A 23,328-nucleotide genomic window follows, 5' to 3' on the forward strand; every position below is an offset into this window, starting at 1 on the left:
AAGATCTTTTTTATAACACCATTTCATTATCACATCTAAAAAATAATTACAATTTATAAATATTATCTGCTATCCAATCCATATTCAAATTTCTCTTATTGTCGCAGGAATATCTTTTTTTTTGGTGAGGAAGATCAGCCCTGAGCTAACATCTGCCAATCCTCCTCTTTTTGCTGAGGAAGGCTGGCCCTGGGCTAACATCCATGCCCATCTTCCTCCACTTTATATGGGACACCGCCACAGCAGGGCTTGCCAAGCAGTGCGTGGGTGCATGCCCGGGATCCGAACCGGCGAACCCCAGGCCGCCGCAGCAGAGGGCGCGCACTTAACCGCTTGCGCCACCAGGCCGGCCCCGTCACAGAAATATCTTTTATTGCTGTTTTGCCCCTTGATCCAGTCAGAGTTCACTTATTGTATTTAGTTGTTCTGTCTCTTTAGTGTCTTTTATTTAGGCCACTTATTTTTTCATGATACTGACTTTTGAAAGAGTTCATCTCAGTTGTCTTACAGAATGTCCCATATTCTGGAGTTATCTGGTTGTTTTCTCTATTGTCACTTAATTCGTTGATCTCCCTCATGTCTTTCTTGTAAACTGAGCAGTGAGGTCTGAGGCTTGATTAGAGGTGGACTGAACGTTTGTTCAGTCAGGAACACGTCAGCAGTGACACTTCATGCTTTATGTTGTATCACATCTGGAAGCCCGTGATGTCAGCCTGTCCCGACACTCTTAGTGATGCTGTTTGGTCACTTGTCTAAGGTGGTGACATATGGATCACTCTGTTACGTAGATCCATGTTTCCCTGTAAGAATTCTGCAGGGCGTTATCTTGAAAAGGTGTAAATATTCTTTTTGCAACAATCCCTCACACCATGGATTTAGCATCCATTGTTGATCCTTGCTTGGAAAAGTACTTACACTGGGGGTTGGTTACAAATGCTGATTTTATAATTCTGTCATTGCTTCTACATTCACTTGCAGACATTCTTCTGTAAAGAAGATCCTCCCTCCTTTTTGTCATTTCTCAGTCTGTATTTAGAGATTTTTAATTATTCAGTGTTTTATAATATTACAGACAATAATCTTTGGGGGCCTCAAATTGTCCAAAATATGGCCAGTGGAAGCACTTCAAGCTGACTCCTTTTGACATAATTCCATTAGATCTTAAATACTGCCTTGGTTTCTAAAACAAGGTGTTCTAGGCTTACTTTGAATTTTCCCTCCTCCAAATCTAGAATCACCTGTTTTTTCATGGAGCCTTGGTTGTTTTTTGTGGGGAATAGTGTTAGAACCCAAGACATGGGCGATTGCTTCTTGCTTCCAGGCACTTTCCATTACAGACAACTTTGAAAATACAAGCTGCAGAAAAAATGGAGATCTCCTACCTATAGGCCTATTTAAAGTTCATTTTATAGTTTCTTTATTTTTCTCATTTTTAAATAGAGGTATTTCTTGACAGAGAAGTCAGAGCAAATAAAAAGTTGAAAAGTTGTCTGTACTCTGTGTCATTCATCAATATTATATTATCGACTCTTCTACCTTAAATAATAACACGAATGAAGTATGTATTTTTCGTTATTGTCCTTAGCATCTTGGCCAGCCTCCAGCCTATTAAGAATTGTAGCCACTTTGACTCTACCTGAAGATCCTCGTCACCCTTCTAATATTGTAGATGCCATCTTAAAATCTGAAACCACTGGACAGTTTCCTGAGTACTTTATAAAAATAGTATTTTAGGGGGCTGACCCAGGGGTGTAGTGGTTAAGTTCAAGTGCTCCGCTTCGGCGGCCTGAGGTTTGCGGGTTTGGATCCTGGGTGTGGACCGATGCACTGCTTGTCAAGCCATGCTGTGGCAGCGTCCCATATAAAGTGGAGGAAGATGGGCATGGATGTTAGCTCAGGGCCGATCTTCCTCAGCAAAAAGAGGAGGATTGGCAGATGTTAGCTCAGGGCTGATCTTCCTCACACACAAAAAATAAGAATAAAAAATACTAAAATAGAATAAAATTAATACATTTTTATTATATAAAATTTGGAAGATACAGAAAAAGCATAAAGAAGAACATAAAAATCATTCATATTCCTAACCCCAGAGAACCACTAGTGACATGATGGTGTATGTGCATGTGGCTGTACATGTCATACATGTCGTTCTAAATAGCCTTTGTCATCTCACAATGTGTCGTAGGCCTGTTTCTATGCTGGTGTATGTAAACTGCCTCAGTTTTTAATGAATATATCATTATTTATTTAACAAATTCTCCATACTTAAACATGTGGTTCCAATATCCAGTATTGTTACAAAAATGCTACAGTGAACATTGTAAAAAGTTGTAATTTTATGTAAGTAAAGTATGTAAAACATGTATCTTTGCACAATTTTAAGAGTGTTTCTGTAGGAAAAGTTCCTAAAAAGGCAATTGCTGAGTCCAGTGGAGCACATGTTAGAAACTTTGATTGATGTGGTCAAATGCTGGTCAAAAACACGTTGCCCATTACACTCCCATTCACAGTTTTTCCAATGTCTGCTTTCTCCAGGTTTGCCGATGTGGAGTGTCATCAGTTTTTGTAATTTGCTAAAAGGATAGATTAAAACTTTTTCGGTATTGATTTTATTGTATTAATTTTCCATAACTTTGAGCATTTTCATATGTTTATGAGCTATCTGTAATTCCTTTTCTGTGAAATGCTTTTTCATGTATTGTATCCATCAGGAATTTAAAAATGTGTATTATTGTCTCCCTATTAATAGGCATTTTCTTCTATTTTTCCTTATGTTTCCTACAGATTTTGCTTCATGTATTTCAGTACCATTTATCTAATGCATATGTAAAGGACATGATAGCAAAATCTTCATTAATGAATTATTCCCTGGATTATTATAAAGTGATATTCTTTTAAATGTTTAATATATTTTTGCTTAAGTTAAACTTTGCCTGACAACCATGTCATGACTTCTGTTTTGTTTTTGAAAATATTTGCCTAGAATATTAAGTTTATATCTTAGACCTTTATTCTTCCAAATTAAGACTCTTTCTTAAAACATAACCACAAAGTCATTATCCCATCTAAAAATTAACAATAATTCCTTAATATCATCAAATATTCAGTCTATGTTCATTTTTCCCAGATGTGCCATAAACATTGTTTTATAGTTTGCTTGTTCAGATTAGGTATGATTTTCTTTAGTTCTTTGAACATATTGAAAGTCTTTGTCTATTAATTTCAACTCTGGGCTTCCCCAGAGAAAGTTTCTCTTGGTTGCTTTTATTTTTTTCCTGTGTGTGGGCCATACTTTCTTGTTCCTTTTCAGGTCTCATAATTTTTTGTTTAAAGCTGGGCATTTTAAATAATATAACGTGGCATATCTGGAAATCAAATTCTACCTCCACCAGAGTTTGTTACTGTTTGTTTAGTGACTTTTCTGAATCAGTTCTATAAAGTCTGTGTTCTTGGTCATGTGTGGCTACTGAAATCTTTGCTCACTTGGTTTAGTGGTCATCTAATGATTGGACAGAGATTTTTTTTAAATGTCTAAAATAAATAAGTCTCCCAGTCTTTGCTGAGGGGCTCTGAATATGTGTTAGAGCAGAGTTGAACACTCAGCCAGGCAATTGATGATTCTGTCCTAGCTTCGCACAGAGCCTCGAGGTCAGCCGGAGGTAAGAGCTTAGGGCCTTCTGAGGTCTTTTCTGAGTGTGCACACAGCCCTGTGCACGAGCACAGCCCTCTACGTATGTGTGGCCTTCTAGATTCCCAGGAACATGTCAGAGCTTTTCAAAGCAGCTTGTGGACATCTCATTTTCCAGCTTTTCCTTTCAAGCTTTTTGGTTAGCTTATTGTTCTCCTCAACTGTTATTTACCACCTTGGGCAGCCTCAGTGTTAATCAATTGCCTCTGATTGTTTTGGACAAATGCCCCTGGGGAAAAGATTGTTTGCACTGGGAAAGCTCCCAGCTAGGTAGAATAAAGACAGATTTGTGAGTGGGGTCTTCCAGGGAACCGCCCTGCAGGTCAAATAATGACAGTTGGGAATTGTGGCTTTGAAGGAGGTCTGACCCTATTCTGCCACTGCAGCATTTTCTATGCTGCTGGTTTTCACTGTGATTATGGGCTGTTGGTTTTCAAGGTTACCCCGGAGGCTGAGGATGGGGGGTATGGGACTAGGCAAGTTAAAATGCTGCAGAGCCTGCTGTTCTTACTGGGTATTTTTCTTGAGTAAATGCTGCCCAGATTGCTTCAAGCCTTTGGTAATTTCCAGAATTTTGAAAATGTTGATTCTGACTATTTGTGCTAGTGTTTTCATTGCTTTTTATGGAGGAGAGGTTTTCAGAGTTCCTTGCTCTATCATTTTTTCTTGCTTGTTCGGATTAGTCTCTTATAAGTTCTATAGGTTGCATTTGGATGGTATATCTCTTAATTCTTTTTTTAATGTATAAATAACTCCTCCTCTTTTTTTTTCTTTGAAATTGATTTGTTGAGGAAAATGTTCATTTGTCCTATGGATTTTCCCATAGTCTATATTTTTCTCATTATATCCTGATGATGTGGTTTAGCATGTGCCTTTGTACCCTGCATTTCCTGTAAGTAGGTAGTTAGATCTAAAGGCTTGGTCATATTCAGATTTGTTTGTTTTGGAAAAAATATTTTAGATTTGGTGTTATGTACTTTATATTGCATCATATTAGGAGGCACATAATATATGGTTTTCTGTCTTTCTGTGATGCTGTAGCCACTGATAATCAATTTCTAAATGATGATATTTTATCAGTCCTTCATTTATGAGCTTGAATACTTCTATAAAGAGAAATTTTCCCTTATCAACTATTTAGTTCTCCTAAAGTACAATTTGTATAGAAAGGCATGGTAAGTGCATTATTCTTTTTTCTTTATTTCCCAGTTTTCAAAACAATGAGCTGGTTCCGAGCATCCTCAAAATGTAGCCAATGATTTTTTTTCAGGTGTTATTATGAATTTATGGATTTAAACATATTTCATGTGATTCACTCCATTGCAGTTATTATTCCTGTTTATGTTCAAATTGTCACATTTTTGCCCAGTTGGAGACTCTTCGTGTTGACTCTGGAGTCTTTTTGACATGACTGCAGTCGTTTTTGAGAGTTCTCTTGCTTTTGTTATGCCATGAGGTTCTAGGATTATCTTGTTCGTTTTCTGACCCGGACCTGGATGGAACCATTTCTGTAAGAAGCTCTGGTTCTTTTTAGCGGGAGACGGTATTTGCAGGCACAGTATGAGTGCAAGGATGTTCATTGCTACTGAGTTGGTTAATGTTTTTTGTATTTCCAGCAGACAGACCAGGTAATAGATAGATAGATAGATAATGTATATTAATATAATATATTAACATATATTTATATAATATATAACATTAAATATATAATTAAATATTAATTAAAATTCAGGACAGTAGTTTGTTTATTTAATGTCAGAATACTTTCTGAACTTTTTTTTGTAATAGTTTTTATCTTGAATTTTTAAGTAGTCGTATAACCTACAAGTAGTGGTATTTTTAATTTTTTCTCTTCAATATATATTCGTCTAAATTATTTTCTAATTACATTGACAAAGATAGGATCTCCAGAAGAGTGTGGAAAAAAATGGTTGTGATAATCCTTGTTTTGTTCCTAACTGTGGTGGGAGTAATTCCAGTGTTTCTCTAGTCTGTTCATGGCTTCTGATTCTTTATCAAATTATAAGGAATCTTATCATAACATGTGCTGAATTTAATCAGATACCTTTTTATATTTATTAAAATTATCATAAGGTTTAAAACTTTTTTTATCTGTTAGTATAACCAATTATATTAATGATTTTCCTAATGTTGACTCAATCATTCATTTTTAGAATATATTCTATTAAGTCATGATGTGTAATTCTCTTGATAGAGTTCTGGAATTAATTTGCTTCATTTTATTTATTTTTATACCCATAGTCATAATTAACATTTGGTTCATATATTTCTTTTTGTGCTCTCTGTGTTTGGTATGGGTATCTGGGTTATGTTAGCTGTATATCACTAACTGGCAACCTTCCAGTCTTCCTATTATCTGCAGCTTACCTGTTTGCTTAAGGTTTTGCAAAACTCATCCGGTAAAACTTTTTGGCCCTGGTCCTTTATTTTCTTTTTTCTTCATTTGTAGAAAATATTTTTAGCTTTTTAAAATTGTATTTGAAAAATAACTCATCAGTACATTTTTATTATAGAAAACTCAAAAAATCTGTAACTCTGTTCCTCTTCACTCACTCCTACCACTCTCGTTCCTACTCTCAGAGGTAACTACTGTCAACGGTTTGGTGAAAAGTCTTCAATGAATTTAAAAGATTAAAGACTTAAGATCCCACTCTGTTATTTACTAATATGCAATTGCACAGTACTGTGCATTTACATGTTACTGTGCATGTACAATCTCATTCTATGCATTTACACACGATATAATGTGATATAATACATGTATATAATTCTATAAATTATGTATACCTGAAAATGCAATACTTCTATAGTGGGTTTATGCCATATGCATTGTTTTTTTTATTGTGGTAAAATATACATACAACTTACAATTTTAACCATTTTTAAGTGTACAGTTCGGTAGCATTAAGTATGTTCACATTGTTGTGCAACCCTTACCATGATCTCTCTCCAGACCTTTTTCACCTTCCCAAACTGAAACTCTGTACCCATTAAACATTAACTCCTCATTCCCCACCTCCCCACAGCCCCTGGCAACCACCATTCTGCTTTGTCTCTATGAATTTAACTACTCTAGGTATCTCATATAAGTGGAATCATACTTATTTATCCTTTGGTAGCTGGCTTATTTCACCTAGTATAATGTCTTCACAGTTTATCCGTGTTATGTAGCATGTGTCAGAATTTCCTTCCTTTTAAGGCTGAATAATATTCCATTGTATGTATTTACCACGAGATATCTATCCACTCATCTGTGGATAGACACTTGGGTTGCTTCCACCTTTTAACTATTGTGAATAATGCTGCTGTGCACACGGGTATACAAATATCTGTTTGGATCCCTGATTTCAGTTCTTTTGAGTATATACCCAGGTATGGAATTGCTGAATCATGTGGTAATTCTATATTTAATATTTTGAGGAATTATTTTCCATAGTGGTTGAACATTTTATACCCCGCCAGCGGTCCACAAGGGTTCCACATTCTCCACATCCTGGCCAACACTTGTTACTTTCTGTGTTTGTGATAGTGGCCATCCTAATGTGTGAGGTGGTGTCTCATTGTGGTTTTGATTTTCATTTCCCTGTTGGTTAGTGATGTTGAGCGTGTCTTTATGTGCTTATTGGCCATTTGTATGTCCTTTTTGGAGAAATGTCTGTTGGAGTCCTTTGCTCATTTTTAAATTGGGTTTTTGCTGTTGTTGTTGTTGAGTTGTAGGAGTTCTTTATATATTCTGGATATTAACCCTTTATACAATATGTGATTTGCAAATATTTTCTCCCATTCTGTGGGTTGCCTTTTTACTGTTTTAATAGTGTCTTTTAATGCACAAAAGTTTAACTTGATGTACTCCAATTTATTTTTTTCATTTTTTGCCTGTGCTTTTGGTGTCCCATCCAAGAAATCACTGACTATATATATTGTTTTTTAACTTGATTTTTTTATTCATCAATATATATGTTGGCCTTCTTTCCACATCAAGTCATATAGCTTCTTATCATTACTTTTATCGGTTGTAGAGTATTCCTTAGTATGGATATACTGCTGTTTATTTACCCTCTCCCATAATAGGGTACATTTAGGTAGTGTTCATTGTTTCCCTTTACATGTATGTATATTAAGAACAAACAACAAAAAATCTGGAAAGCGTATTTATCGAAGTGTTAGAAGTGATGATCTCTGGGCAGTAGGATGGGAAATAGTTTTATTTTGCCTTTTTTGCCTGCATTATCTAATTTTCAATATCAACTATTTTTATTTAATAAAAACTAACAAACTAGTCAATAAATATAGTGACATCTTTTGATCAATTTCACCCCAGAGTTTATCCAAAAAAATTGTTCTCGATAGCTAAACAAATGAAAAACAACATCTGCTGGAAGTAATATATATCATTGATAATGTACTAGTATCATTTAATAATAGAAGTAATGTTCAAATAGGGGACTAGTGGGATAAAATTTCATATCCGAGTTTAGATGATTTTGTGATCATGAAAATTAATTTCAGAGTATGCAACAACATGAAAAAGACTTCCACAAGGACTGGGATTTCCCCTGGGTAATGTTGATGCAAATAATCCATAACCAATCTATAAATCAAAATTGGGGTGAGTTTATTATGAGCCAGATCTGAGGACTAGCCCGGGGCCTTCCTTCCTCAAGGAAGGAAGGGCACGAAAGAAGTGGGTTATATGCCATCAAAGAGCATGTATCATGTGTGATTGGAATGTCCCTTTTACAACAGTCACGAGATTGCCTAGCTGGCCCAGCGATTTACACGGCAATTGATGAACACAGCAGGTAGCAGGTCTGTGGTCTTGAGCTGGGTGGTCACAGCAGGTCAGCAATCAGTCCCTCCCTAGCCTAGAGAGAGAGAGATGCTTATCCTTAAGGAAATGCCAATGTGGGGGAAGTTACTTTATCTTAAGGGCATTTGTTCTTGTCTTTGGGACATAGCAAATGCTTAAAGCAGATATCCAATGCTTGCCCAACAGCCAGGCCAAGTCAGGTCCTTTTGGAAAAACAAGGTCAGGCCGAATTAGTTTTACACCAAATGGCTTCCTCATATGCTCCAATATATCCTATTGTTTGTCATTTATTTATCAGTAATTATCTAGGCCAGAGATGATCAAACTTTTTTCTGTGAAGGGCCAGATAGTAAATATATTAGGCTTTATGAGAGCCATATTGTTTCTTACAACTACTCAACTCTGCCTTTGTAGGGCAAAAGCAGACTTAAATGGATGGATGTGGCCAGATTTGGCCTGAAGGCCTAGTCTGTGGACCCCCTGCCCCACCCCCCACCTCCATCAAAGCACATGAATGAGGCCTGGGGAACGAAGGCAGTTGAGGTGGTAGGCCAGTGCATTTGTTTTAAACTTTCCTTTAATGTTATTTAAAAAGTTATTTAAATAAAATTATGTGAGTGGTATTAATATGCCTTATACATAGTAGGTGCTTTCCAAAGACTTCTTGACTATAAGATGGAAATGAAATATAGTTAAGAACACTTTGCAAATGTCCCCAGTTTTGATTGATTTGCTTATTTTATGGGCCTTTAGTGCACCTATTTTACTATATTTGTCTTGTGTTCTTTACTAGGGGAAGAAAATGTAATTGCTGTTCCTTTGGGAAGTCGAAGTGTGAGAATTACAGTGAAAGGACCTGCACATCTCTGTAAGTAGAATTCAATCTTAACATTTTTTTATTTCCTGAAAATTTATTTAACCAAAAAACATCTTTCTTTGTGTTAATCATCTCAAGGATTTTGCCCACCACTTTGAAGTGATCTCTATCAGTAGGGGAATGATCTATACCATGAATGTTTCTGTTCTCAGGCCCCATGGGGTAATATACCAGTTTGGGACTTATCCTCTTATGGGAGAGGAAATCAAGTAGTGTGTGAAATAAACTATTTTTATGTGGAGAGTAATCTAGGATTCAAGAGTCTTCTGGAGATTTCAGCAGTTTGATACAAAAAACAAAACAAAATAAAACAAAATTTAAAACACAGAACCCTATCAGTGAACATAGCTGACAAGTATAAGCTTTCTTGCCAGCACATCACACCTTCAGGTCTAGGGGGCCCTGAAAGAAAACTCTGGTTTCCCAGAATACTGAGAGTTTGAAACAATAGAGGATTACAATTGTATTGTTCCTTTGGCCAAAGTCGGATGGCATCCCCTGTTTTAGTTTTTCTGGTCTCCTAGGACCTAAAGAAACTGGAAATACCAAAGTTTGTCTCCTTCTCTCCCAAAGTCACCCCAAGGTGGCCACAGGCAGGACTTTCTTAATCTTTTTCAATAAAAAATGGATTTCTGCCAAGACTGGCCCCCTGGCCTTGAAGAAGCTTACTGTATTCAGCTCTTTCTTTCCATAAAAAATACAAAACACTATTTATAACTATTTTAAAGCCATAAAAATCAAGGTCCACTGGGTTAAAGTGCTACATATTTTGCCATTTTTTTTTCCTGAGCCACCATCTTAGATTTTAAATCATTAAAATTTCTCAGGGCCAGAAGCATCCTACATTTTTGGTAGCTTTTAGGTGTGTGTGTTTGTGTGTGTGTGCATGTGTGTCTGTGTGCACAAGTGTGTGTGTGTTTGTATATTTTGGACCCAGAGCTAATATTCCAACCAGAAATGTCCTTTGAGAAAAGTTTATATCAAAATGTTTAAATAAAAATGTTTAAGGTCACCAATGATGTAGATTAAAATTTTGAAAAACAAGAGATTCTGTAGTACGTTGTGACCTAAATTAGGGAAGCAAGAGGATATCTTTGTGATAGTGGGGGTGCACAGTTATTGCAAAGCCTTTTTTTTTCCTGAGGAAGACTCCCCTGAGCTAACATCTGTTCCCAATCTTCCTCTTTCTGCTTGAGGAAGATTAGCCCTGAGCTAACCAGTCTTCCTCTATCTTGTATGTTAGTCGCCACCACAGCATGGCTGATGTGTGGCGTAGGTCCACGCCCGGGATCCAGGAACCCACAAGCCTGGGCTGCCGAAGCAGAGTGCGCTGAACTTAACCACTATTTTTTTTACCCTTAACTTTATTGTAGGAATTATGACTAGAAGAGTGTGACTGATTTCTTTAATATTTTAGTATTTTAGTTTAAATATTTTAGTATTTAAATATTTATTTAGTATTTAAATATTTAGTTTAAATATTTAGTATTTAAAATACTAATATTTTAGTATTTTAGTTTAAAGAAATAAAGCCACATAATGGTTACTTCTTTCAAGGCTTTCTCTGTAATGAAACATCAAAACATTTTTTTTTGTTTAATAAACCTTTATTGGAAAGGCTACAAACTTTGTATTGCCACTGCATTTTTTACACTTAAAGTGGTTGTGGGAGACAAAACATTTTCAAGCTTCTTTTTTAAATGGCTTAAAGCCCACAGCTCTTGATGAGAGTAAATCTTCATCCTTGTAAATGCAAACTTGATTTTTGAAAACAGTTAAAAATCATTCAGATCTAAATTTTGTGAATCATTTGAGTAATTACATTGTTAAATACCATTTTGAATGAAAAAATATGAAGTGCTGAATATTCATAGCAGCATAAATCATAATAGCCGTAATATCCATCAGCCGATGCAAGGATAAATAAAATGTGGCATGTGTGTAATATTGTTTAGCTATAACAAAGAGTGAAGTACTGACACATGCCGCAACACAGCTGATCCTTGAAAACATCATGCTTAGTGAAAGAAGCCAGTTGCGAAAGGCCACACATTCTGTGATTCCGTTTGTATGACATGTCCAGAGTTGGCGGATCTATGGAGACGGAAAGTGGACTGCTGGTTGCCTAGGGCTGGGGTAGGTTGGACTTGGGGGCAATGAGGGGAGTGACTGCTACTGGGTGTGAGATTTCTTACTGGGACGACAAAAATGTTCTAAACTTAGGAAATGGTGATGGTTGCACAACTCTGTGAATATACTGAAACCATTATACTACATTTTTTTTTTTTTTTTTTGTGAGGAAGACCAGCCGTGAGCTAACATCTATTGCCAATCCTCCTCCTTTTTTTTTGCCTTTTTTCTCCCGAAAGCTCCAGTAGGTAGTTGTATGTTATAGTTGCACATCCTTCTAGTTGCTGTACGTGGGACGCTGCCTCAGCATGGCTGGACAAGTGGTGCGTGGGTGTGTGCCCGGGATCCGAACCCGGGTCGCCAGAAGCAGAACACGTGCACTTAACCGCTAAGCCACAGGGCCGGCCCTTATACTACATTTTACATGGCCAAATTTTATGGTATGTGAATTTTATGCCATATCAAAAACATGTTTTAAAAAACAAAAAATATGCAGTGTCTGGGCCTGATTTTCTCATGATACTAAAGGCAGTTCCCAAAAATTCAGCTCTGAAAATAGTTTTATAAGTTCTAAAAACAGGATAAGTAGACAGTAAACAGAATAAGTAAAGCTGAATACTTTGAGGCAAAATGTTCATGTACATGCATATATGTTCTGGCATATTAAATATAACTTTATACTCAAAACTGGAAGTGTTCCAAGAACAGGGCTCAAAAACGTTCTGATTTCGGGGCCCCGTGGCTTGGCGGTTAAGTGCACGCGCTCCGCTACTGGCAGCCAGAGTTCGGATCCCAGGCGCGCACCAACGCACCGCTTCTCCGGCCATGCTGAGGCCGCTTCCCACATACAGCAACTAGAAGGATGTGCAACTATGACATACAACTATCTACTGGGGCTTTGGGGAAAAAAAGGGAGGAGGATTGGCAATAGATGTTAGCTCAGAGCCGGTCTTCCTCAGCAAAAAGAGGAGGATTAGCACAGATGTTAGCTCAGGGCTGATCTTCCTCATAAAAAAAAAAAAAAGTTCTGATTTCTCCAAAGGTGAAAGGTCTGTTGCTTGGAATATTTCTGCTTCTGAACAATCTCCCATTTGGCTATAGAAGTGTTTCTGAAAGTTATCCTTCTCTGCTGATGAATAGAACTGGCTTCGTTTACAGAGGACTTAGTTAACATTTCTGAACATCTAAATATAGAAGCGGTTTTATTTTCTTGATTTATATAACTGTTTTCTTAATTTTTATTTTTAACAAAGATATATCATTCTTTTAAGATCCGTATTAACTGCAACCCTCCAAAAGCCTGCATTATTAAGCACTGAGAACATCCAGTAACGTTAATGTCAATCTCTTTGCTGTGGAATGGAATGTAATTGCAGACTGTCCATCTTAACGTGCTGCCTACAGGTGTTTCGATCCTGAATTTCCAGTCCTGTCCCAGGCCTGGCCCCAGCATTATAGCAAGTACACAGCTCCAAATTTCCCAATAGTGCATCCCTTCAAAAATGTAAGCAATAAGAGGATTCCTACAAAAGAGATTTTATTGTAGCAAAATTGCAGCATTAAATGTGTTTGACTAGCAATAAACTTGAGAAGCCAAAATGCCATAAACTGAAAACCTCCATTATCAATTGGAAGAATAGTTTGTGTGTTTGTTTTGTCCTCTAAATCCCGTTTGATGACTATTTATAGAGATGTATAAATATAAACATAGACTTTGTACATAATGACCAATCAAAAGAAATGGATGCTGCATCAAGTGTGCACACCCTGTAAAATACAACTCTACTCTAAGTATAAGTGTGATGTGTTCATAACTAAGTTAGCTGAGCTACCCACTCATGACATGTTTACCTTAACAATACTTTCGTGGCCTTCTTGGAATTTAAGGAGACCTCTTGGGGATGACTAGCATGACCCTGCCTCTTTTGAAAGAAGCCTGGACTGATACTTCTCAGTGCAAGCCCTTCAACTAGAAGCAATTAGAAGCATTCATCATCTTTCTAGTCATCATTTCTTTTAAAAATAACTAGTATGGATCAAAATGTTTAAAGGCATCATTATAGACTTGAGTTGTGAAGATTTGGGGATTTAAGAGGGTCTTGATTTCTGATTCTATTTTTATCTGTTTGAGGCTACATATCATCTCTTCCTCAACCCTTCTCTGCAAGCTCCCCACCATATTAAGCCTGGAGAGGAGAAAGATGTCAGCAGTGGGCAGTAGGAAAGGAGGCTCCTACCCTCTGACCTTCATAGTGGTGGGATGCTTATAGGCTTCCTGGGGGTCTCCACCCAGCACCACTAGCCATCTTGCTGCGGAAACTACAGAGGGGTTAGCAAGAACTTTGAGAACCAAAGGGCTTGTGTATGCAGTTCTCAGGAGCCATGAATCGCACATTATCACAACATGGGGCTGCAATGAATATATAGGAATGCTAGAAATCAATAAAAACTTAATAAACATATCCGTAAGTCAACACGTCATCCACATTGTTGATTTTCACAAACTTCTTTTCTGTCATTTATTTTAAGAGGCACGGACACTAAGGAGAAGCAGGTTGACATAAAAATGACAACTTCCGCCTCCCTGTGGATTCATCACAGTGGCTTTGTCAATCTGGATTATCAGAATCGTTAGCATTTGTAAACGCCACCTTCAACACATCACTTCCCCTGTCTCTATTTACCCACTTTTGACTCATTCATACAATTGAACTCAGAACATCTGCTTTCTACCTTCTATGTATGCAGCCAGTGTTTGTTACCTAGAGAGCTGGAAGCCTTTTGAGATAATTGGAGTAAAGATATTTTATGATAAGCGTATGGTTCAGTGGAGGAGAAGCATGGTTTGGGTAATTCACATGCAGTCGAAAGGTGGTTTTGCTCCTTGCGTTCTCTTATCTTTGTCGCTTAAGATTTTGGACACTGTCGAAGTAATGGAATAGACTCAACACTAAAAAACAAAACACCAAAACAAAACTAATAGAAACGCTGGCCTTTGCTTTAGAGGATGGATGTCATGTTGGTCGTCCCTTCCTCCCAGATCGCGTTCCCAGATTCTGACACCCCCTGCCATAACTCTGCATCCCGGTGAAACTTGGAAAGCTGTGATCCAGAAGGTTCGCGCAGTGGTAAAGCAATTACTACCCTAACACAGCCGCGGAATCCATTGCACACTATTCGAATTTAATCAAGTAATTGCAGGCTAAATCTCAGTCTAGAAACTCGGTATTTTGCATGCCTTCTATGAGGATGATTTCATCCAACTTCATTTTGTGTTTTGATATTGCCTGAGTGCTCACTGTTTTTCCTCCGTTCCTTTAGAGGGCTAATTCATCCAGTGTAGGGCCTTCTTACTCTCTCCAGTTTCCCATCTCACTTTTACTGACAACTTGCTGTATAACACTCAGTTTTATATCTTCATTGGAACTAGGAAATGAATTTAATCTCACACTTTCCAAAAATCTACTGCGGTCATGAAGATCAGGGCCAAAGTGGTTGGGGTTTTGTGTGCCTGAGAGTAGCCAGCATTATTCTTCAACTGCTAATGACTCCTGCAGATCAAGTAGCTCCTGTCCAGCCTTTGAATTTTCCCAGAAAAGTTCCCAGCCTGCCTGTCAGGGATAATCAGGGATGTCTCCTAGTGCCTGTTATGCAGTCTGTCCAGAGCGCTTGAATTCCTGCAGCCGCTCCAGAGGCAGAGAGAAACCCAGCAAAGGAAACAGCCGCAGCACAGCAGCATGTGGATTGCAGCCCCTGATGCTGGGCCATCTTGTTGTGTTTTACCAGCTGTACATTTTTTTTTTTTAAATAATTTTATTTATTTATTTTTCCCCCAAAGCCCCAGTAGATAGTTGTATGTCATAGTTGCACATCCTTCTAGTTGCTGTATGTGGGACACGGCCTCAGCATGGCCAGAGAAGCGGTGCGTCAGTGCGCGTCCGTCAGTGCGCGCCCTGGATCCGAACCTGGGCCGCCAGCATCGGAGTGCCCGCACTTAACCGCTAAGCCACGGGGCCGGCCCACCAGCTGTACATTTTTAAGTTTGAGTCTGAATGGGGTTCGAGTTCTAGCGTGTCCTTTGTTCCAGATGGTTAAAGAACCGTTGAGTACCAATGAGTCAAGTATAGGTTTCAGAGTAGAGGAGGACACTGGAGATTGTCTGCTCTGACTCCTCATTTTGGAAATGAGGCAATGAAACCCCAAGACAGTGAGTTAGGGATAGAGCTCGGGCCAGAAATGCAGGCGCCCCAGCCTCCTGCTGTGTATTTTGTTTCTATTATTGCCTCTCTCAGCCTGAGACCAGGTTCACTAAGTATGGTGACATTTGTGAAATAAAAGAAAAAAAATGGGGAAAGAAAGAAATCACTTAAAGTAGAAATGCTATTTTGGTTAAACTGTCAGCAGTCATTTTTCTGTAGAACCTCTGAAAGCACTTCTTTTCCTATAACAGCAAATGTGAATAAAGGGGTCGCATGCACGAGGGAGCTCTTTGTGGTGATGGACAAGTTCTGTGTTTTGATTGTGGTGATGTGTGATAAAATGGCATAGGATTATATGTGCACGTTGTACCAATGTCAATTTCCTGGTTTTGATATTGTACTATAGTTATATAAGATGTAACCATTGGGTAAAACTGGATGAAATGTACCCAGGACCTCTCTACTATTTTTGCAACTTCCTGTGAATCTATAATTATTTCAAAATAAAGTGTTTTTTTTTTTAAAAAAAAAGCAAATTCAAGATTCATTGTGGTTTTGTCTAAATAAAAGACTAGGTTTAAGATCTCTGTATAGGTAATAAAATGAGTACCATAGCTACATCATGAAAAAATATAAAGAAAGCGACATTTTCTCCTTCCCCTTATGGTAGAAATGGCTTCAAAGAATTGAGTAGACTTAATTCGACCTAGCACCCTTGTTATCTCCTTTATATGGGCAACTAAAAAGCTTACATATTTATTCCATCAATACGAATCAATGTTTGTAAACTGAGTGGATGTATTGATATTGTGTTGATATCACATGCTATTATATGTAGTAAAATGTCTTTCTGAAATACAGTACTTTTAAGGTAGTTCTCTCGTTTAGAACAGAGTGGTGGTTGCCAGAGGCAGGAGGTGGGGGGGTGGGTGAAATGGGTGAAGGGAGTCAAAAGGCAGAAACTTCCAGTTATAAAATAAATAAGTCATGGGCATGTAATGTACAGCATGGAAACTATAGTTAATAAAACTGTATTGTATATTTGAAAGTTGCTGAGAGATTAGATCTTCAAAGTTCTCACCACAAGAAAAAAATATTTGTGACTATATGTGGTGCTTGATGTTAACTAGACTTATTATGATGATCATTTTGCAGTATATACAAATATTGACTCATGTTGTACACCTGAAACTAATATATGTCAATTATATCTCAAAAAACGGTAGTTCTCTCGTTTAAATTTTATTTTTTAATTTTAGTTATTGAATCAAAAACACTTCAAGGAAACAAAGGAGAACACAGCTTTAACAGCCCTGGAGTTTTTGTTGTAGAAAACACAACAGTTGAATTTCAGAGGGGCTCAGAGCGGCAAACCTTCAAGATTCCAGGACCTCTGATGGCTGATTTCATCTTCAAGGTAGGATGATCCTCTTCACAATCATCATGCATCCGAAGCCCAGAATTTCTTGAATTTTAAAAACAATAAGTTTGTTCAGCAGGATGTCACCAATGATTGTTTTTACACACAGCATGCATCATTAGTATTTTCATCTTGGAGTTGACTCCTAAGAATTGTTCTTCTCTCTCAAGTTTCTGCTCCTAAACTCCAATAGTTAAGAAACAAACTTCATGTCTATGGGGGAAATATTGTTTTTGTATTTATAACCTCTAGTTACTGTGTTCAATGTTAAAGCTCTAGATAGAGTTTGGTGAGAATGATCAGTGGTTAAATGCTCCATGTCCTGAACCAGCACCGTGCTGTCATACGTGTTCTCTTTGGGGAGGAGAGCAGAGAACACAGAGGCTTATTCCTTACCCTCCTTTTTTGTTTCCCCAGATAATGTCTCATAATGGACACTTGTCTGGGCACCTGTCACAAGGTACCCTTGGTACCCTCAGAAGAATTCTTCTTCCTTGTAACCATGAGCCTGTGTCCCCTCTCTGGGTAAATCTGGGGCATCTTCCCTAACTCAGAGAATGTGAAATGTAATGGCCAATATATTTCCAAGGTGACACAATGTGAAATTCTGATAAAATTGAAAATCCTAAGAAATGAGAAGAAAAAGGTATTTCAACAGGTAGATTTGTCCTATCCCTTTTCAGAAACTTATTCCAAAATAGAAATGGAAGAAAGAAAATAGTCCTAATTGCCAAGGATATCTTTACCTATGAAAAGACCCAGTACCTTCAAAAGAACTCTCTGTGTACCATATATTAATTTGTCAAAGAATGTTTCATTGAGATGTGGGTTGTGCCAGCAGAGAAATATGTATGGAGTTAGATGAGTGTTGCAAACTGATACCATGTGGTCCCAATTCAGCCTGCAGTATGACCAGCCAAGAGTTAGCCTGCATCATGTTGTTGTTGTTTTGAAACTTTGGATTTTAAATGGTCAACATTTAAAAATCAAAAGATTTTTTGATAAAAATACCAGGTTATTTCTGCTTCTCTTTAAAAATGAGAAGATCTGACAACTAGGTTGCACTTTGCCATAGCAATAATTGGCTGCAGGTGTGTAACAGCTACCCTGTCATCAGGGTACTCTCTCTAGTTTGCCATGGTCCACACCACTCCCTATTGTGTCCCAAATATTAAAGGCATGGTAAGTGTTTGTTGCCATTAGTAGACATTTAAGTTGCCATTCATAGACATCACTTGCTATGCATAGATGTTTAAGTGACTTCTTTCAGACCCTTAAAGCATCGACCCAATGTTTTTTGACAGCAGCATTGTGAAGGCTTTTGGGAAGCCATGATTGTCATCTGTCTTTCCTTCTATTCTCTTTTTCTGGGCTCTTGTTATGCATAAATTCTGTGCTTGTCTCACTCCCCTTAGGATTTTCCCATTTGATTCTCAAGTAGTAAGAATTTACACACACACACACACACACACACACACACACACTAAACTGTTTTTTTAAATTCTCTTTTCATTCCTACTCAGAGAATCTGTATTTTTCTCGAGTCTATTTGGAGACCTCGGACGTAGTAGGAGACATTAGTACAATGATGGGATGGGAGAAATAGCCAAAGTTAACATTTCAAGATATTGTTGGTTGCAGTATATCTACTGTTTATTGATACCATGCTCAAAAACACATATACACATAAACTATATATTTCTACAAGTGTGTGTGTATACACACACATACATATAAATATGTATATGTGTATGTACATTTTTTGTTTTTTAAAATTTGGAAGGATACACTCCAAACTGAAAACACAGTGGTTACTTTAGAGGGGGTATGTGTTTTGGGGAAGTGATCTTAGTTTTACTTATAATATTCTAGTACTTAAAGTAATTCTTAAAAAGAAGAATACAGTTATGTATCACTTGTGTAATTAAAAATTATTTTACACCTTCTTGCCCAAATTATGTATTCACCTCTTCATAGAATACATTTTAGCAGCATGATGACACTGTCTGAATTAGTACTCAGTCTTCTATTTTCTTGTCTCTGAGTTCTGGTTTTCTCAGATTTAATAGACAATTCTGGGCTTTGACTTCAACTTCTGGAAAGCTTTGATCTCTCTTGACTGAAAAGGTTTTTTAAAATATATATTCATCAAAGAGAATGTTACACACGACTGTCTGACTCATGCATAAATAGATCCTTGTCTTAACGCCTACAGCCATTTTCTTTCCTGGATGTGGTGTGCTTAGGGGGTGAGAATTTGGCAAATTGGAGACACTGTGGTGAAGCAAGAATGACTCTGATGTTGTTTTTCCCTGACTTACAAGCTTGTCCAAATAATGTGGGTTTCTAGGAAATATTCTTTTCCATTGGTTCATTTTTTTTTTTTTTTTTTGCTTGGGACACTAGTATTGCCCACTCTGCATCGCTGGTAAGATAAGGAAGTCTTTTCTTCCATTCATCTCATCCCAAGCCATCAGGCAATCAAGTAATGGCTGTACTTTGAGTGGGAGGTTAAAAGGCTGTATGACGTCTTTGATGGTGGTCAGCTGTGTGTTTCACTGTATCTCTTTCATCCCAATCTACCAAAAGCAGCTGGTCTAACAGGGGAAGAGCTGCTTCAACCTGAGAGAGAATGAGGGAGTGAAGACCAGCTCTGCCCCCTCAGTGCTAATTTCCCACAGTTGTGGGTGAGCCGAGATAAAGAGAGGCACACTCCTTCATATAGTTCATAGAACAGACCTTATTCCATGGACTTTAAATAAGTGGCCTGTTGAAAACTACTGTACCCTGCACCAGTGAGACAAAAACTGCTTTTATCTACTCTTAAAGAAGCTATATTTTCATGATTGGACCATTCTTGAAAATGGCACTTTTTCTTCTTCCCAATGGATTCCTCACTATATAGTCTTGTTTTCCTGAATGATCTGTTTCTCATGGATGACCCTTGTCGCAGCACTACTGAGTCACGTGTACTTGGCATTAGAGCCCCTAAGTATTCTTATTTTGCTTCTTCAATGTGTGCATGTTGCCACCAGGGAGCAGTAGAGAGTCGATCCAGTGGATGCTGTGTGCCTTGTTGATTGGACGGCAAGACAGGCACTATCCTTTCAGTGAAGATTTACTGAACATTTGCATCTGTGCGTAGATATTTGTGACTATCAATTTTAAGTCTATGCCTATGAGAATAATCTAATAAAGTAAAATTAAATGGTTTTGATAAAGACATCTCTTTCCATGATTAACTATTTTTAATGATTGCTGGTGGCTTTTCCCCTCTTTTAAAACATACATCCGTCTTCAGGGGGAAAAAGAGTTCCTCTTCATCATGGTTTGAAAGCTTCCTTTTTATGCCAGTTGTCTATCATCTTGCTTTCATTCAGACATTTTGTGTTACTCTAGGAAAATGTCTTCTGATTGCTTTTCCTAGTTTTCAGCTGTGTGAGCCTCTGTCTTCAGTTTCCTCCAAGCTCAGCTCTAGATATAGTCAATGTTCTCCACCTACAGAGTCTCTCTTCATTCTGGGGAGATATTGTGGTACATCTAACTTGTTCAGAGATGAGAGGATCTGAAACTGCTTGTTTTCCTTTCTCTCAAAGAACAGGTTATAGCCTTGCAATGTGATGCAGGCAGTGGCTAAATTTATAGATTCACAGGTGTTTCAAACACAGCAAGACAGTTTTTAGAGTCAGTGCTTGTGTTAGTTTCCTGGGGCTCCTGTAACAAAGTACCACAAACTGGGTGACTTAAACAACAAGCATTTGTTTAAGTTTAAGTATAGAGCATTTATTGTCTCACAGTTCTGGAGACTAAAAGTCCAAAATCAAGGTGTGGGCAGGGTTGGTTCCTTCTGAATGCTGTGAGGAAGAATCTGTTTCATGCCCCTCTCCTCGCTTCTTGTGTCCTCAAGCAGTCTTCTTTTGTCTTCACACTGTCTTCCGTCTGTGCATGCCTGCCTCTGTGTCCACGTTCCCCTTTTTACAAGGACATAGTCGTATTCGATTAGGCCCACCCTAGTGACCTCATCTTAATTTGACTAGATCTGCAAAGACCCTATTTCCAAATAAGATCGCATTCTGAGGTACTGTGGGTTAGGACTTGAACATATTTTGGGGGAGGAACACAATCTAACCCATAACAGTGCCAACAGAAAAGAAAATTTACCTATTTCGTCCTGCCTCACAGTCAGAATCCCATCTCATCCTCAGTGTTTGCCACTCACCACAAAGGTAGAAGCTTTTCAAATATCACACGATATTTTAGTGTGTTATGGTCTGTTGAGGGGAATTTCTTGGTTAAAGCAATTCAAATACTGCTCTAGTCATTACTAGAAATCACAGCTAAATTATATGTGTTAATGTATACACATGTATAACAAAAGCAGAGTTTTATATAAAACTCTATTACATAAATTTTAGAAATTGTTTTGAAGTGGCCAAGTAAGGTAGTTGAATTTGAATTCTTTTTCTTTTCGTTGTTGTAAAGTCATTTTCCTCATCCAACAGAGTGATATACTTTTGTAAACATTAACGTATGTTTTCCTTTGGCCGTTATGTGTCCGTGACCACCTCCCCTGCCTCCCTGGGGAGTTGAAGGTAGTGGTTGGTGACTGTGCTGTTGTTAGCACGAACACAGAGAGCGAGCATTAACAGTCAACTTTTCATTATCTAGGTAAGTTTAAAAAATTTTTTTTTTTAGTTTAGACTTTGTCTTGAAAGTCAGGCTTATGGAGAGAGAGAAGACTTTTTATAAATTGATTTAGTTCCCATAACATTTCAAGGGACAAGCTTGGGGGACTAAATCAAAGCATTTCTTCTGCAGTATAGAGGGGATACCCCTTCTGCCAGTGAGGCTGAGCCGTGGGGTTAGTGTCCTCAGCATTCTACCCTCAGGAGGAGTTACACTGTAACGAAAGTCCAGAGAGGATGTGGAGAGTCTGCTCCCTCTGCCTTGGGGGATTGTGGGTAAAAGAAGGAAAGAGGAGACAAGGTGGAGGAAGCAAGGCAATGAGACGTTATATTGATGCAGGCACTCTCCAGAGCAGAAAAGCATATTAAGGAGGTTTCAAAGCCAAAAGCTCCACTTTTCACTTAGATCTGTAAGAGGAAAATGCCTCATAGGGTGCCCATCTCCATCCACAGCAACCTGGGGAAGCTACCTCGGAATGAAGTTGGCATTGGTGTCATGAAATGTTTAGTCACAGATTGAGTCTGAGCTTAGCCCGCGGAATCTCCCTCAGCTCCCATGTGGCATGGAAGGCACCTAGAAAATTCCATGTATTCTTGGCTGGTCAACCTTAGAGGGGTGGACGTGGTGGGGGCAAAATGACTGTGTAGCTGAGGGATAAAGAGCAGTGACCCTACATCCTGGTTTGTTCAGAAAGGACCCAGTTTATGCCTGGGGCCCTGGCTTAGTTATTAGCAGCTCCTCCTTTCCCTCTCAGAAGCGTCCTGGCTTGGACAATAAAGCACCAGGTCTCCCTAGGTCAGGGACTGGAAGCCAGGCCAGGGCTCGGAGAGGAGTCCTGGCCACACCACAGAGAAGCTGCAGCACCAAAGGAGTCTGCTAGCCCCCGGCCAGGAAAGAACACAGCCGAGTTCCCTGGCATTGAAGCTCCCTGCGGGCCCCCCAGTCACCAGAGGGGCAGGGGACGCGGCTGCGGGCCCAAGGACAGGAGGAGGACCTTCACCCATGGATCCACGCCCTCCTTCCTTTCCCTCCTCTGTGAGGTCCTAGGCCGAAAACGGCCGTAGAGAAGATGAGACTGAAGGAGAGGACAGCTGAAGCCTGGACATCTGCCCACCGGAGACTGTAGCCCCGAACGAGAGAGCCTTCACTCACTGAACCAGCCTGAGTGCATAGGACTGACTCCGTTCAGGTCGCCCCTCCCTGCCTGGTCAGGAGGGGGCCTGTGAGGTAGGTCAGAGCATTCCAGGGAAAGAAGGAACTGCACCTGCGCCATCATCTGCTACAGAGGGAGCGCTGGTCACAGCTCTGCTGCTTAGTCACAAAACACAAAGGCAAAAAGAAAACCTTTGGGGAGAAAAAGATCCCTGCAGATTGAAGTAACTTTATTTTTCTAAAGTTTTTAGTATTGGAGGAAAGAGCATGATATATTTAGTTAGTAATTTTCATTTATTTTAAAGACACAATCTTTTATCTCCTATTTTGCCTATTTTGCTCTCT

The 23,328-nt window shown here is 38.6% G+C and overlaps 1 protein-coding gene across 1 annotated transcript in view; it reads left to right on the forward strand.

The window, feature by feature from the left end:
- ADAMTSL3 (ADAMTS like 3) overlaps positions 1 to 23,328 on the forward strand; it is a 366,781-nt gene that overhangs the window by 165,246 nt on the left and 178,207 nt on the right. Inside the window, exons 8-9 of the mRNA XM_087429032.1 lie at positions 9,313 to 9,387; positions 16,985 to 17,142. Of these exons, the coding sequence (XP_087285158.1) occupies positions 9,313 to 9,387; positions 16,985 to 17,142 (233 nt within the window). The remainder of the gene's footprint in view (positions 1 to 9,312; positions 9,388 to 16,984; positions 17,143 to 23,328) is intronic.

Source organism: Ceratotherium simum, chromosome 3 (assembly GCF_057802395.1).
Source record: "Ceratotherium simum simum isolate JZ-2026a chromosome 3, ASM5780239v1, whole genome shotgun sequence".
Classification (NCBI taxonomy): domain Eukaryota; kingdom Metazoa; phylum Chordata; class Mammalia; order Perissodactyla; family Rhinocerotidae; genus Ceratotherium; species Ceratotherium simum.